Source organism: Triturus cristatus, chromosome 9 (genome assembly GCF_964204655.1).
Source record: "Triturus cristatus chromosome 9, aTriCri1.1, whole genome shotgun sequence".
Classification (NCBI taxonomy): Eukaryota; Metazoa; Chordata; class Amphibia; order Caudata; family Salamandridae; genus Triturus; species Triturus cristatus.
This window is the reverse complement of record NC_140592.1, coordinates 727974118-727988956: the sequence shown is the minus strand read 5'-3', so window position 1 is coordinate 727988956 and position 14839 is coordinate 727974118. Positions and strand designations below refer to the sequence as shown.

Below are 14839 nucleotides of genomic sequence, written 5' to 3'. Positions count from 1 at the left end.
ATAGACTTTCTAAAAAAGCTCTTATTAAATTGACTTTTAAAAATAGTCATGCACGCTCTGGTTCCAAAGTATGGTGCTAGGTGAAGGTGTATTGATGTGTATCTAAACTTGATTAATTGAACCATGTATACGTCCTCAATATAGTCATGAATATTTGTCTAAAGCAAGCCAAAGCTGTGAGAAATGTAATGACTGACTATAATTTTTAGTTAAGTGACATGTAGGAATAGGATCCACGCAAACATGGCTAAAATTTGTAAAGATAAACAGGATAGGGAGCTATATTAATAAGGCCTAATATTAGGGCGATTTGTTTCAGTTGTCTATGTACAGACTGGAACAGTTTCAATTTGTTTCTTTGAAGGAAACTGTATAATTTTCCAATAAGTTTTTTTTATTCTCTAGTCTACAGGATCCCAAATTGAAAATTACATGAATTCTAGGAATAACTAGAAAAATCAAACTGATAAACCATGAATTTTCTCTTGCAAAGGAACATAAACTTTACAATAGAAGATACTATGGTTTAAAGAAGGTGCACTTAATATCCCACTGAGCTGACCTTAACAAAGGCCATTGTTATAGTCTTCATGAGATAATCTATGCTTAGGGAATCAGATGGAGGCTACAATTGTTGATGCTGAAGGTACAGAACCCTACAACTGTGAAGGAAACAAGTCAAGAAGGAGAAAACTTTAAAGAGACATAGGCTAATATTCCATACCTGGTTCCAGTTTTATGATCTTCACTGCCGACATCTCCCCCGTCCTGGTGATTCGAGCCTGAAAACAACAGAATTGACAGGATGAGTGAGTGGCCATGATTCCAATTCTGCAAACAAGGGCTCATGTTATCATCGCTGCAAGGGAATTCCAGGTGAGTACCCAATGGAAGAGGCAGGAAGTCATGGTGGCAGCATTAGTGGCTCCACAAATCTATTTAGTGAGGCCCTAAACAACCCTAGTACTTGGAGTCACACAGCTGTCCTGCAACAACACTACATACTGCCTCTGGTCCATTACTGCATAAAGTGGATGATGCCTGCCTGGCAGTGACACTACTATCCTGTAAGGTCCATGGTTGGATATCTCTGCAGTCACATCCAAACATAAAAAATGAAGGAAGTGTGAACACTGCCGGGCAACAAAGCATGTCGAACTACACTACAAAATCAGTTGCTTGGGTGAGGATCCGTGCATTGAAGTCAAAGCAATAGGTAATCTCAGTGCCACAACTAATTTGGACATTTTTGTCTGCCACAGACCCTCTCCTGCAGGGGCAAGGGGATCCCTGCAGCTACGACAATACACACTGTGAATGGTCCATTCTCAGGAGGCATTTCCTACAGCAAAAGTGTTTTCAACTTTTTTGCCCTGGCTTGAGAGCACAGCTATTTGCAAGACATACTGTTATCAATATTCTTTAACATTTACATAGAGTGGACTTTGCCTCCGCTACTCTTGCTAATAGCTATTTGGTGCATCATTTCCACTTGTGGGAAGTTCTACGATTGGAATGCGTGAGTTGCTGTTTTACTTTTAAAGAGTACACAATTGTTTCGCTGTTAGTCACATTTACATTTTTTTGCTCTCATGTACATTCTATAGAGACAACAATAATTTTTTACTACTTTTTGCCAAGCATTGGCAAAGCCAACAAGGAAGGTTTTATTGTGATAAACAGCATTTGTGAATGACTGTGTCTAAATCCACTGTATCCACAAGACAGACCTATTGGCTTTGTCGATGCCTGTTATTGAGGTCACCCTATTTTCGTTTAGTAACCCAAGTATGTCAGTGTAACCTGCTACCTGCATTTTTATCATAGTATTTTATCATATTATAAGTTGGGTTCATATGGAGCTTCATACCTTTCGCGAGGTACCAAAGCACATTTGCAGATGGGTTGCATGTTATTTAATGAGAGTAGTTTAGATAAAAGGGTGTCTGTCATGTGGCCTACATCGTTAGTAAAAAATACAGAGATGTGCTCTTATCATGTTTTGTTGTCGCTCCTTGGCATGGACTGAAGTGAATAGGAGTGAGAGAGCAGTCAATCAATCAATAAGGGTTTTGTAGAGCGCACTACTCACCCGTGAGGGTCTCAAGGCGCTGAAGGAGGGGGTGAGAGCAGCTCTGTTGGGGTCATTTGAAGAGCTATGTCTTGAGGTCGATATAGGGCACTAAAACATTAGATATTAGTGTGTGGATGGATAGAATGTATCAGTATAGTGTGGCCTATGTTGAAGTGATTTGATGTCATGAAGGTATGTATGGTGGAGACCTATCCAACTGTGTAGCAAGTGTGTAGCTTTGCATATCCCTGGGTGTGAGAAAAGAGTATGAGAGTGGACACGGTCTCGCATGAGGTTACCTACTTTCTGTGGAGCGATTTCTATCATACAGTTTAAGCAATATTGAATGCAGAACAAAGAAAAGCCCAGAGGTAAAGGGTATTTCCCTTCGAAGGTGCAATTTTTCACTGACTATTGTATATGCTTGGGAGCCGACACAGAAGAGGCCGAAGAGCAACACACAGAAATGTCCATTATGCAGCAGTATATTAAAATATGATATGAAGAGTCCACCCAGGAAGAGCCTGAAAGAAGCCAAAGGAATGGACATTATACAGCCAGATAATATATATACTCTAATGGGTCCATCACAGAGTGACAGAAGTGCAACAATCAAACATCTAGCTAAGGTATATGGCTGAGGAATCCACCCAGGTGTGGCATGGAGCAACCTGTACAAATGCCCATTGTACAACTAGCCACGGTACTTGCTCTAAGGGTTCCACCCAAGTGATGAATGGAGCAATTCAAAGGAATGTGAATTATCCATCTAGCAATATTATGTGCTCCAGGGGTCAGCCCAAGAGCAACTGTGAGTAACCAATAAGGACGCTATTTGCAAAGTAAAATCCACCTGGAGTGGCAGCGATATGTGACCAGTCCTAAATTGTGCTCTGTCCCTAGATTTATGTTTTTTTCAGTTACAAATACTAACATTGTACAACTTAAATTGAAAAGAGAGTTGGCAATTTCCACTACTGAAAAAAGGACACATGACACTTATGGTACAACCTTAGGGGAAATGAGAAGCTAGGGCGCGCAATAAAATAGGGAATGTACATGAATGTAGAAAGGGGATGGACTCTAATATATGCTCAAAGTTACTCAGATACGTAAGACACAGAACAAGAGAGAAAGAGAAGTTCCATTGCGCTCAAGTTGCCACACCGACAGAAAAACACATTTCTCAAGAAAGAGGAAAAACACAAGCAACGCAATTTGAAACTCTAGTTGAGGAAGCAGGGAGGGATTACACCCAGATGATACAGACAGTACATGAGATACTAAAGAAGGAGAAGCTGAAGGTGCTATTACTCAATATGAAATCATGACAACCAGAAAAGGGGGTAGAGTGCAGGATATAGTCATCAATAAGGAATGAGGTCTGGGTCAAAGCACAATGATTTCCAATCTGCCGTCATACAAAAGAGGAGCTCGCGTGGTGATTCACCTATCTGAGAGAAGGTGCCATCTACGAGATTGACCATAAGAATTGTTGAAGCGTGTGGTACAATTCTACAAACTTAAAATTGATCTGGAAAAAGGGTCCAGCAAAAATGAAAGGTGACCTTCAAGAATGAGCAAGAGTAGGTCTGGGAGCCATGGGCTGAAATAAGGAATCCTCTATGATTAAATAAAAGCGTGCAGACTTGTCAAGTGTCGATTTTACTGAGATAGGTTATATTCAAAAATGGGGCGAGAAATCCTTCTAGTAAAATAGTTGGTGAAAACAACTATGAAGGAGAGAAGCCATGAAAAAAATTGGTCTATGTGAAGCAAATACTATAATTATATGAAAGCAAGTCCCACTATGTTTTAATCAGGTATTACTTAACGTAATGTAGCAATACCTTCAAGGCTAACACATTTTTCGTTGCACTAAGTGTTGGGAGCTGATTGGAAACTATGTTGCAAAAATAAGAATGAAAGAAATAAGACACTGAGGGTTAAAGATAAATGTAAGTTGTACAGTGGAAAAATATATCTCTTTGGAGAGAACTGAATGAAAAAGCGAGCAGCAAAACGTTCAACATGTACGCGCTCCTTCAAAGAGAGCATTTGTATAGCACAACCAGCACCAGAGAGATATATGGGCTGTTTATAATACACTAGATCTGGTAAAGACAAGAGAAGTGAATTAAAATAAACAAGATGGGTATAGTAACATGAGAAGAAGCACAGCAACACCAAATTAATTCATTTAACCAGCTGTGAATTAGTATAAGGTAGTGTTGAAACCGTCCATCATGGATTGTACATATTGCGTTGTTACCTTATTAGGAGAATTGTTTAAATGGATGGACTTTAAGGTGTTTCCTGAAAGTCACTAGTGGTGTTAATGCCCTCATGTGTGAAGGGGATGGGTTACAGCCAGAGATCTCCATCTCTTCTATCCCAAAAGCCCATCAATTAGCCACATTAGGCTACTACCAGTCCAATATTCAAAATTACCTTGCTGAGTGGTCTAGCACTTTTCGGTTCCTCCCATGTTTTTCTTACCCACACTCGTTACCATATCTCCTGCCAAAATAGATACCTATGCCACTTTCCTCAAAGACAAGATACAAACCATCAGGTCAGCTACATCCGCACTACTTGAGACCACCATAACTCAGTCCTCAACACCTTCATTCTGCCTGCTGCATGACCTAGCATGGTCTCCTCCTATTCATTGCACACTCCCTCACTCGCTATCCTCTCCCAACACCCAGTGCCACCTAACCTGCTGATCAAAGTCCTATGTCATGTAAAAAAACCGTTCCATAAATAAATGCTGTAGTAAAAAATGTGGACCATAAAACTGTGTTTTTCAAATATGGAGGTTTACACATACTTCAATGTGAAATGCACAATTGTAAGGGTAAAGACGTCTATTTTTTTATTCAAATATACCCTTTGGATACACTTAACCTTATTCTACCCCCAACCACTAATTTCAATCAAAATACTAAACATTGAATCCTTACCGTAACTTCATCCCCGACCCAACCCTAACTCTAACAATTAATCCCATCCCTTCCTCCAATCTTGCTCTTAAATGTAACCTTGTTTTCAAACCTCAGCCTTTCCTCATCCCTTCATGGAGGAAGGAGTAGACTTCCAAGAAGTTAGCACCACTTATCCCATTGCATTCTGGTAGACGCTGTTCAAAGTGTATTTTGAATTACTCACCTGTCACCCTAACTGTAGCCTTCACCCCATTCCTTAACCTAACCCTAACCACATTCAATATCCCAACCAAAACTTAATTACTTACCTTAACCCATCTCTTCACCTGACCATTGTTCTAGTCCTTAACCTTATTCCGTCTATCAAGGTCTGGGGTGCAGTAGTGTCCGGAGTATGCAGTATGACCCTGTAGTTGGTCCAACCACCCCAAATCTTTACATGTTTTTGCGAGCATCCCCTGGGTGTATAGATTGGCTTCTCCAACTCCATGTACTTATCTAGGCCACCCTGCCAATTTTCCAGGGATGGGGAGTCTGTTGCCTTCCATCGTCTGGCTATGGTTTTTTTTGCCACCACGAAGCCCAGCCATAGTAGAGCTCTCTTGTATCTGTTGCAGTCTAGATTATCTGTAATGTGTAGGAAAAAGAGTTTGGGGACTAGGGGCAGAGACCTCCCCAGGATATTCTTGAGACATATCATGACTCCCGCCAAGAACAAAATCAAGACCGGGCAACTCCACGTTTATGAGGTCTTCTTGTTGAGTAGAGCAGCGTAGGCATAGCAGAGAGGAGATTCCCCCAAATTTGCCATAGACTGACTTGGGTGAGGTAGACCCTATATAGGTATCTGAAATGTGCAAGTCTGTATTAGGCAGCAATGGCCGAGTCTCTTGGACAGCCTAGGGCTTCTTGCCAGTCGTCATCGTCCAAAGGTTCCAGATGCTCTACACATGCCTTCCGCAGTGTGTAAAATGTGTGAGGGGTGTGTATAACTAGTGCTTTGTATATGAATTATAGTTTATCTCTTATAGGTGATGTTAGTAGTACTTGGGCTTCCAGTGGGCTGAATTATGGGAGCTCTGTCAAGTTGGAGGCAGGGTGCATGAGTGCATTTCTGATCTGAAGAAATCGATAAAACTGGGTCTTTCAAAGCCTGTATCCCTCTTGTAGGCTCACAAAGGATTTAGGATTTGACAGTGTGCCCCGTCATCATGTCCCCAGGGTGGAGGTACCAATAAGATCTAATTTGTCAAAACCCTCTAGCGCCGTTACCTGCTGAAGTCAGACCCCAGTCCACAGTGGAATTTTTCTCATCAGATGTCCGGCCCAATCCAATGCTTGAAGGGAGTCATGCTACACCCGGTATACTACCTTTGTCGCAGGTGGGAGCACCTGAGGGATTGGCCCTCCATATAGGGCATGTGCTATCAGGATTCCCTACATCGCCCAGTGTTCAAAGGAGTATGTCTGTGGATTCGCGCCTCCGAACCACCACTCATTAAGAACCACCAGGAGTAGGACATTGGGCTGGTGGATGCATGGTGTGTCCATCACACCCTGACACCCAGTTCACGTTCCACAATAATCTCTCCCAGATCGATTACATCCTCACACCGACAGATCAGGTGGGATATATAAAGGAAGTGAGACACTTGGCACAGGGCATATCGGATCACTCTCCGATGTGGATACAGGTGGGGCCAAGAGAGGGTCAATTAGGGAGACTAGCTCCAATAAATCCCTGGCATCTTCGTAACCCACCATAAAAGAGAAAATCCTGCAAGAAATAGAGCATTATTTCCATGAAAATGAGGGATCGGTGGGGTCAGCACAGACACTTCGGGAGTCAATTAAAACCGTAATCCGAGGACAAGCAATCTCACAAATAACTGGGGCAAGGAACAAGAGGAATGCCGAATTGGTCAAGCTAGAAGCAAAGATCCTACAAATAGAGGGGGATCTATAGAGTCATGCGGACAACAAAAAGACACACATACTCAGATTAAAAAGAGAGAGGAATATTAAAGTGGGCGACAGAAATGGCAAAAGCCCTAAACAGGGACAAAATAGGGGAAATGTACGAGCTCGGGGACAGGGCTGGGAAATTGTTGGCATGGTAAGATAAGAGGGATCACGCAAATCGCTTAGTCGTGGAACTGACGACGGATGTGGGGGTGCCACTTTCCGATACACAATTAATAGCGGACGAGTTTGCCAACTATTACAAGCGAATATATGACTCACATACTACCCTTCCTAAGGAAGAATCGACAGCCCTTCTGTCGGACATGACACTGCCAACACAATCAGAAGAGGATAACACCCTATTATAGAGTGACCTCACAAAAGATGAGGTGGTGCAAGCCATTAGGGGTTTACAGTCTGGAAAGGCAATGGGTCCCAAGGGCCTCCCAATAGAGATCTACAAACTAAAACCAGATAAAATCGCCCGTCTCTCAAATGCATGTACGAGGAAAGCCGAGAGGTGGCTAGGCTTACCCAAGATCAATAACTTGCCACGTTGGTAGATATACATAAAGAAGGAAAGCCCAGAATTAAATGTTCATCATATAGACCATCCAATTACTGAACGCAGAGGCCAAGATACCAGCAAAAGTTTTAGCCACACGTCTGGTTGGAGTTAATTCCAAACTGGTCCATCCTGACCAATCAGGCTTTATGCCTTCCAGAAACACATCCATGAATCTCTGTTGACTGCACGGGGTGATGGGTTCGATGGACACGTTAAGGGAGGATGCAGTGGTGGTGTCCTTGGACGCCACCATGGCATTTTATAAAATCGAATGGCCCTAGCTTTTTGCCGTACTGGGGAGGCTGGGGTTTGGCCCCAGTTTCATCAGCTGGATAAAACTTTTATACACTGACCCTCTCGCGCAAGTAGTTGTAAATAATAAAAAGTTGGAAACCTTCACCCTCAGAAGAGGGATGAGACAGGGATGTCCTCTGTCCCCATTGCTCTTTGCACTAACGCTGGAGCCCCTAGCAACGTGGATCCACGAAGACCCTATCATCAGGGGCTTGAGATGGTCGCGGGAATGAGAAGATCGCATCGCCCTCTATGCTGATGACATATTGTTATATTTGGCATCGCCACAGACCTCGATACACATGGTTTTTAACATATTCACCAATTTTGGCAAATTTTCAGGGTACGCAATCAATTGGACCAAATCATTAATCTTTGTGTTAAGGGGGAGGTTCCCACCCCTGCCTAGAGGATGCACAGTAACGGGAGCAGCAGCCGGCTTTAAATACCTTCGAATTTACATCACCAAGGATCCTAAACTGTTTTACACTCACAATCTTCTACCACCACTGCAGCGGCTAAAAAACGATGTAGAGCATTAGAAGGCTCTCCCGCTATCCCTACTAGGAAGATTAGCACTATTTAAAATGATGTCCCTACCCCGCTTCCTATACGTCTTGAATAACTCACCTAACCCCGTTCCTTCGGCATATATTGTGGACGTGGAAGCTGCACAGAGGGCACTACTATGGGTAGCGGGATCACCCCAAATATCATTTGCAAAGTTGGTGAGGGGGTGGTACGATGGAGGAATAGGACTCCCAGATATTAAGAAATATTATTGGGCAGCTCAGTTGGCAGCCATCCACCAATGTATATATCGGCCCCAAGACGACCCCAGGTATTAAATGGACAGGTGGCTGCTGCCGGGTGGATCCTACATCAGGGCACTCTATTCTAGACCCGCAAACTGCAATTACCTGGACCCACAGTGCACTCAGTCCAGATATGGCACACTGTCCACAAGAGCTTGGGATGGGCCAAGAAAATCACACAGGTCACCCCTCTGTGGGATTCAGAACATTTGGGTACCCTGAGGTAGACTAAGGGATTCGATAAATGGAACATCATAGGATTGTCTCGGGTGGGTGACCTATAGAGGGAAGGAGAGGTGATGGCTTTTTTTCGCAACTACAGCAAGAATATGAACTGGCAAACACAGAAAGATTTAGATATCTGCAGGTGCGGCATGTCATACAAGCAAATATCCCTGTCGGAGAAACACTCCCCGAGGTATCGCCATTAGAAGATAGACTTCTTGACATATATATGACTAAAAAAGCGATATTGCTGACCTACCGAAAGTTGATTAACCATGCCCCTGACCCTCTTACACAACTTCACAGAAAATGGGAAAACGATTTGACAGAATTTGAGGAGGAGGACTGTTTGGAGGCATTGGCTTCACCCAAAGAAGTTGCAGTCTCGTCGACACTATAATTGGTACAACTAAAAATACTTCATAGAATATATTTTTGGGGACCAGCATTAGTTAGGATGGGATATGGGGAGGACCCCCACTGTAGGCGAAAATGAGGACATGAAGGCACTTTCCTACACATACTTTGGCAAGCACCCACATTAACAAGTATTGGAAAGAAGTGCTGCACTGTATGGAAGAAACCTTGGGATTAAGCTTGGTCCTAGAAGCCAAAAGATGTCTGTTAAATATTTGGGAGCCGTCAGATTTAAATAGCAAGGAGAGAAAATGGGCAACATTGGGATAGACGGTCGCTAAACGAAACATAGCTAGACTGTGGGGGGGCGCAGGAAGTTCCAACTGTAAGTGAATGGAAAAAGGACATGGACTGGTGTATGTTTAGAGAAAAAACTGTATATGTTTCTAGGGGATGCCTGAAAAAGTAGACGCAAATCTGGGGAAAGTGGAATGCCTACAGAGGAGATATCTGTGCCCCGCCACTTCTCGCCCCCCTTCTCCCCAGATGAGCAGAAGCATATTGTAAACTGTAACGAATATACTACTTGTGTAAAATTAGGGAAAACCCATACATTCGAACTGTAAATAACCATATATTCCCGGTACAACAAGGCTGAGGTGTGTAATGTTTATAAATGTAATCAATAAAAAATATTAAAAAAGAACCACCAGGAGTGATGCTCTGTAGTAGGAGATAATGTCAGGGGTAGCTAAATCCCCATCATAGGTGGCCTTGAAGCATATGGCAAGCGTGACCCAGGGTGGCCGTCTGTTCTAGAGGAAGCTGCGTATTGTTGTGTTGAGATGGACGAAAAAAGGACCTGGCTATGGGGTATGGAAATTTTTGGAGTTGGTACAGTAAGCGAGGGAGGCTATCTTGAAAATGGTTGATCTGCCCATTAGGGAGAGGGGGAGCTTAGACCAAAAATCAGGGTCTTTTTGCACTCTACTACGGTGTGACTTCAGATTTTCGCCCAATGCCCCTTGACTGTTCTCTGTGACATAAACCTCCAGGTACAGAAACTTGGTCATACTTATTTTTAGGTCTCTTGGCCAGGCTACCGACTGTTTCTGGTCTTCCAGGAGTTATAATATGGATTTTGCAATGTTTATGTCTAAGCCAGAGTGGTCCCCAAGGATCCTCAGGATCTGGAGAATCTGGAGAATCCGTGGGCCATTGTAGGCTCACCAGGAAGATGAGAACGTCGTCTGCATACAGTAATAACTCACCTGACGTGCCAAGGTTCCTCTCAAACCCTCGGGCAAGCGCATCTATTCTAACCCATTCTTGCAAGGGTTCAATAGCCAGGCAAGCAGTAAGGGTAATAAGGGGCAACCCTGCTGTGTGCCCAGTAAGATTGGAAACATATGCCTTCAATGCCGACGTGGGCCATGAGATTGCTGTAAAGCAGTTTAATGACATTTAGGTATGGGGGGTGGCAAAGTTCATTTTAGTAAGGAGTAAGAACAGATATGCTCAGTCCATGGAAACAAACGCCTTATGGAAATTGACAAGGAGTAGTGCCTTGTCTACTGGTAGACTAGGTGCCAACACCAGGGCATCCTGCATGCATCAAATATTGTGTCTTGTGGCTGGGCCTGGCATGAAGCCACACTGATCTTGGTGAATCAGAGTGCCAAAGACTTTCAGCAGACAGTTATCTTGTGTTTCAGCACAAATGTTTGCTTCCACGTTGACAAGGGAGATGGGGCAGTAAGATGAACATCAGGAGGCCGGAAGGCCAGGTTTAGGTATGATGGTAAAGTCTGCTAGTCACAGGTCTAGTAGGATTTGTGCATTCTGGAGGGCCGTGGTGAATTGGTCTATCATCAGCTATCTCAGATGGGACGAGTATGTTTTCTACCAGATGACCATTGAGGCCAGGGGTTTGGCCCCTATTGGAATTGATGTAATGCCTCTCCCAGCTCCTCCAATGTGACAACTTTTTCTAATAATAGGCTTTGTCAGCGCTAAGGCGTTGGGTGGGTATGTCTGCAATGAAAGGAAGGCAGGGTGCGCACACCGGGTCTGCCTACGCATGAAAAGAGGTGGGCATAAAGAGTTGCAAATTCTGCAGCTATCTGGGAACAGGTGGTGATGGCGTTCCCTTCAGTACCTTCCAAGTGGCTTATGGGCATTTGTAATGCGACAGGGAAGCAAAAGCGGTGGAGGATTTTGCTAGTCTGCTCCCCCCAGTGATAGATACGGCTTTGCATCAAAAGCCATGACAGGTGCGCCTCATCTGTGAGGGTCTGCCTTATTAGGGATGGAGTGTGTAGGATGTTGCAGAGGAGGGTCAGGTCTGGAGTTGCAGCATAGGTCTGCTCCAGATCAATTAGGTGCGCTTTCCAGTTCACCACCTATCGAAGGCTTCTCTGTTCTTTGCCTGTGTTGTAACTGACCCCTCGGATAGTAGCTTTGAGCGCCTCCCATAGTGTCCCGGGGAGGGGGCCACGCCTGTGTTGTCATAGTCTTTAGTTTTATTTCACACAAGCATGTTTATGGTAATCATATGTTTTAAGTATGTCCTCACTTTTTTCTATCACACTTTCTTCCACCTACTTTTTTATGAAAACTCTGAGGCCCTCACATCAAATTTCCTGGCACACAATTTCATTATGCTATCATCACAATATAAAACAAAATATCTGCTGAATCCTCCAGCCATCCAACTACAGGACTACTTGCCAACTCATTTCTTGTACATAGAAACTCACTATCTACCTACACACGGCCAACTTCCACAACAAAGAAACTTACCACCTATTTACTCACAGAAACCTCTGTAACAAAATCCAAGCGGAATACCAAAACCATACTCTACGAAACCAACCATGCCATTTTTTAACCTCATACCTTAATGAATAATTGTATTTGCAAAGTTCATTAAAAACATTACAACAACAAAATAACACATACACTCAAGCTAAATGATCAATTAGATCTAGCATATGAATAAAGGCTTAATACAATCCTAGGTCTTAATGCAAAGTAGCAAAGTGTTGCAATAGGTTCACTGTAAAATCATTATAAAACTAGAACAATTAAGAAAGTTATTTTTGGATGCAGCCATCAACAACTTCTCAGAGACGTTATAAATGTAATAAACCTAGCAGTAAGTTGCCTCTAAGAAGACGAATTAGGCCCTGCCGGCAGGTGTGGATCCTATGAAAGCTCAAGGTATCACACAACCATCATTTTCGTCCATGCAAAAAAGAAGGACAAACACATAATAGGGGAAAAGCCTATAGTTACACAGTCGCAGCGTTTCCTTTCATGTTTCATTAGTCGGACTTGTCATGAATCCTTAAGTTTCTGCTCTCTGAGGATAGTGTCCAGTGTCGCAGCTATAGGCCGGCAAGGCAGACTGTGGCAGACGGCCCTGTGGCTGCTGCGGAGGAATTGGAGGTTTGACTCACAAGGTAACACAGATCAGCACTTCTGGGAAAAGGTGGAAAGAGCCAGAATATTCTGGAAAAGCTGGACCATTCCAAAAAAGCCAAAACATTCTGGAAGGAGCCATAAGGTTCCAGACACTTTTGGGTCAGTAAAAGCTGCGAAGATTTAAGCACCAGTTACAGTATTGAACTTTGCCTGGCAACAGCGGTTGATGGATTCTCTATTACTGTTGAATAGATCGTATCACTTGCATTTCCGGAAACTTTTTTTTGTTTTGCTCCCCTTTGTTTCCCTTCGGGTGGTTACGGCTCCGTTTAACCCTTCCTTCCACCGATACTGAGCTTTGAGTGTTGCCATTCCAAAATACCTGCTCCAGTTTTGAAGACTACAAGTACACCCTAGCTCCTGGTGTCTACTAATGGAGGCAGATCTTCGTATTCAGTTCTGGGGACCAGTCGCGGCCACTCTGCTTCCATACAATGGCAAGTCATTGTACTGATACTCACAAGACATTGTATCATGCTGTACACAAGTATACTTAGGTTAATGGGACATTTTCTTATAGGATTACAGGGATCATCAGTCAACCTGTTGCAGACCAAGAATCTTTGCCGGACACCTTCCACCAGCCTGTGCTTCAGAGGTCTGCACGGAGACGCTTGCAAAGTGGTCCTTTTCTCTCTATTCTCCCATCTACTTTTCCACCCTTGTACAGTCACTTCAAATGCTGGAATTCATTACCGATCTTATTTGACTGAAGGGGGAAGGAGTGGAGTAAGCATCGGAGTCCTTGGCTTGAACTCCAGTGAAATCTTGACAGTTTGCCCTGGTGATATCCTGCATGGATTCCGTGGGCAATTCAATTAAATAATAATAACCCCTAGGTTTTTTCATTATTCCCTTTTTCTACAACATTTCAAGAGAGTCTATGGTAAACATCAAACTAAACAAGATACTATATGGAGCTACTTCATCTCAGACAAGGGTCAAGAGATCTGATTAACTATATTAGTCATTACAATCAACTGGTCTCAGAATCAGGATGGATAGACGAATCAGCAGCTGCTGCCTTCTACTACGGTTTACATGAAGATTTGAAAGATGCCATATAATTTGTGGTAAATCCACCACAGATTCTAAAGGTCTCATAGACTTAGCACTATAATTAGGGTTCCACCAAAACAGAGATGGTGCGATGGAAGTTGAACAACATGTAGGATATCATTGGTTCCAGCAGGAGAATCTAAGTCCACAGAAGTGTTGGAAGAATCTACGGTGACTGAGCTATTACAGAAAATCCTTACAGTCCTGTAAAAAGATAAACAAAGGCGGCAGGTCAAATTGTCTATTCATTCAGGTCTATTCTCAATAGTCGCTCTTACTGATTTGGGAGAATCAGGATGTTTTTATGGACCAGACCATTCAAGAAATAGCACTGATTCCCAAAAAAAGAAATGGACAAAAGCATATTATTGAAGTATGTTAAAGAATTGATTTCTAGAAACATTGTTCGTGAAACACAAAACTTAATTATGGATACACTACATTGACATGTAGAATCATTAATTTTTTATTTGTTGGTTGCTCTTGTTTTCCCTATTTGTTTAGGAACTTCAGCTTATGCAGACATAATCCAGAAATTGATTGGAAACAAGAAACTCTTCAATTGATACACCCCTCCCACACAAATAACTGCCTAGCCTGTGCTAATCTTTCAAAACAGCACAACTTGAGATGCATAATGCCAGAGCTTTTGGAGGAAACATTGCCGATTACTACTGCTTATTAAGAGTATATGGATGTACTTAACATACAAGGGGTCAATAAATTAACCCCCACAGCGATCCTATGATTATGCCATTGATCCGGTCCCGGGTGCCTAGAGATAGCATGGAACAATTTATCCTCTACAAATTAAAGAGGATCATGTGCTTAAAGAATATCTGGAGGTCAATCTAAAGAAGGAGTTCATTAGACACTCCATGTCCCCTGCAGAGGCAACTTTCTATTTTGTTCAGAAACGAGGAGGGCAATTACGCCGATATGTTCATTGCCTCAAATTAAACCGAATTATCATCAAAAACTGGTATCTTTTACCCCTCTTTTTACTAATGTTAGATCAACCACAGGATAACAAGATCTATACAAAGTT

At 42.9% G+C, this 14839-nt stretch overlaps 1 protein-coding gene across 3 annotated transcripts in view; it reads right to left on the bottom strand.

Moving 5' to 3' along the window:
• The window catches only part of MAP4K2 (mitogen-activated protein kinase kinase kinase kinase 2), a 299578-nt gene that overhangs the window by 189610 nt on the left and 95129 nt on the right, over window positions 1–14839 (bottom strand). For all 3 annotated transcript variants that reach the window (XM_085625928.1, XM_085625929.1, XM_085625930.1), the window contains exon 2: window positions 725–782. In XM_085625928.1, the coding sequence (XP_085482054.1) occupies window positions 725–782 (58 nt within the window). The remainder of the gene's footprint in view (window positions 1–724; window positions 783–14839) is intronic.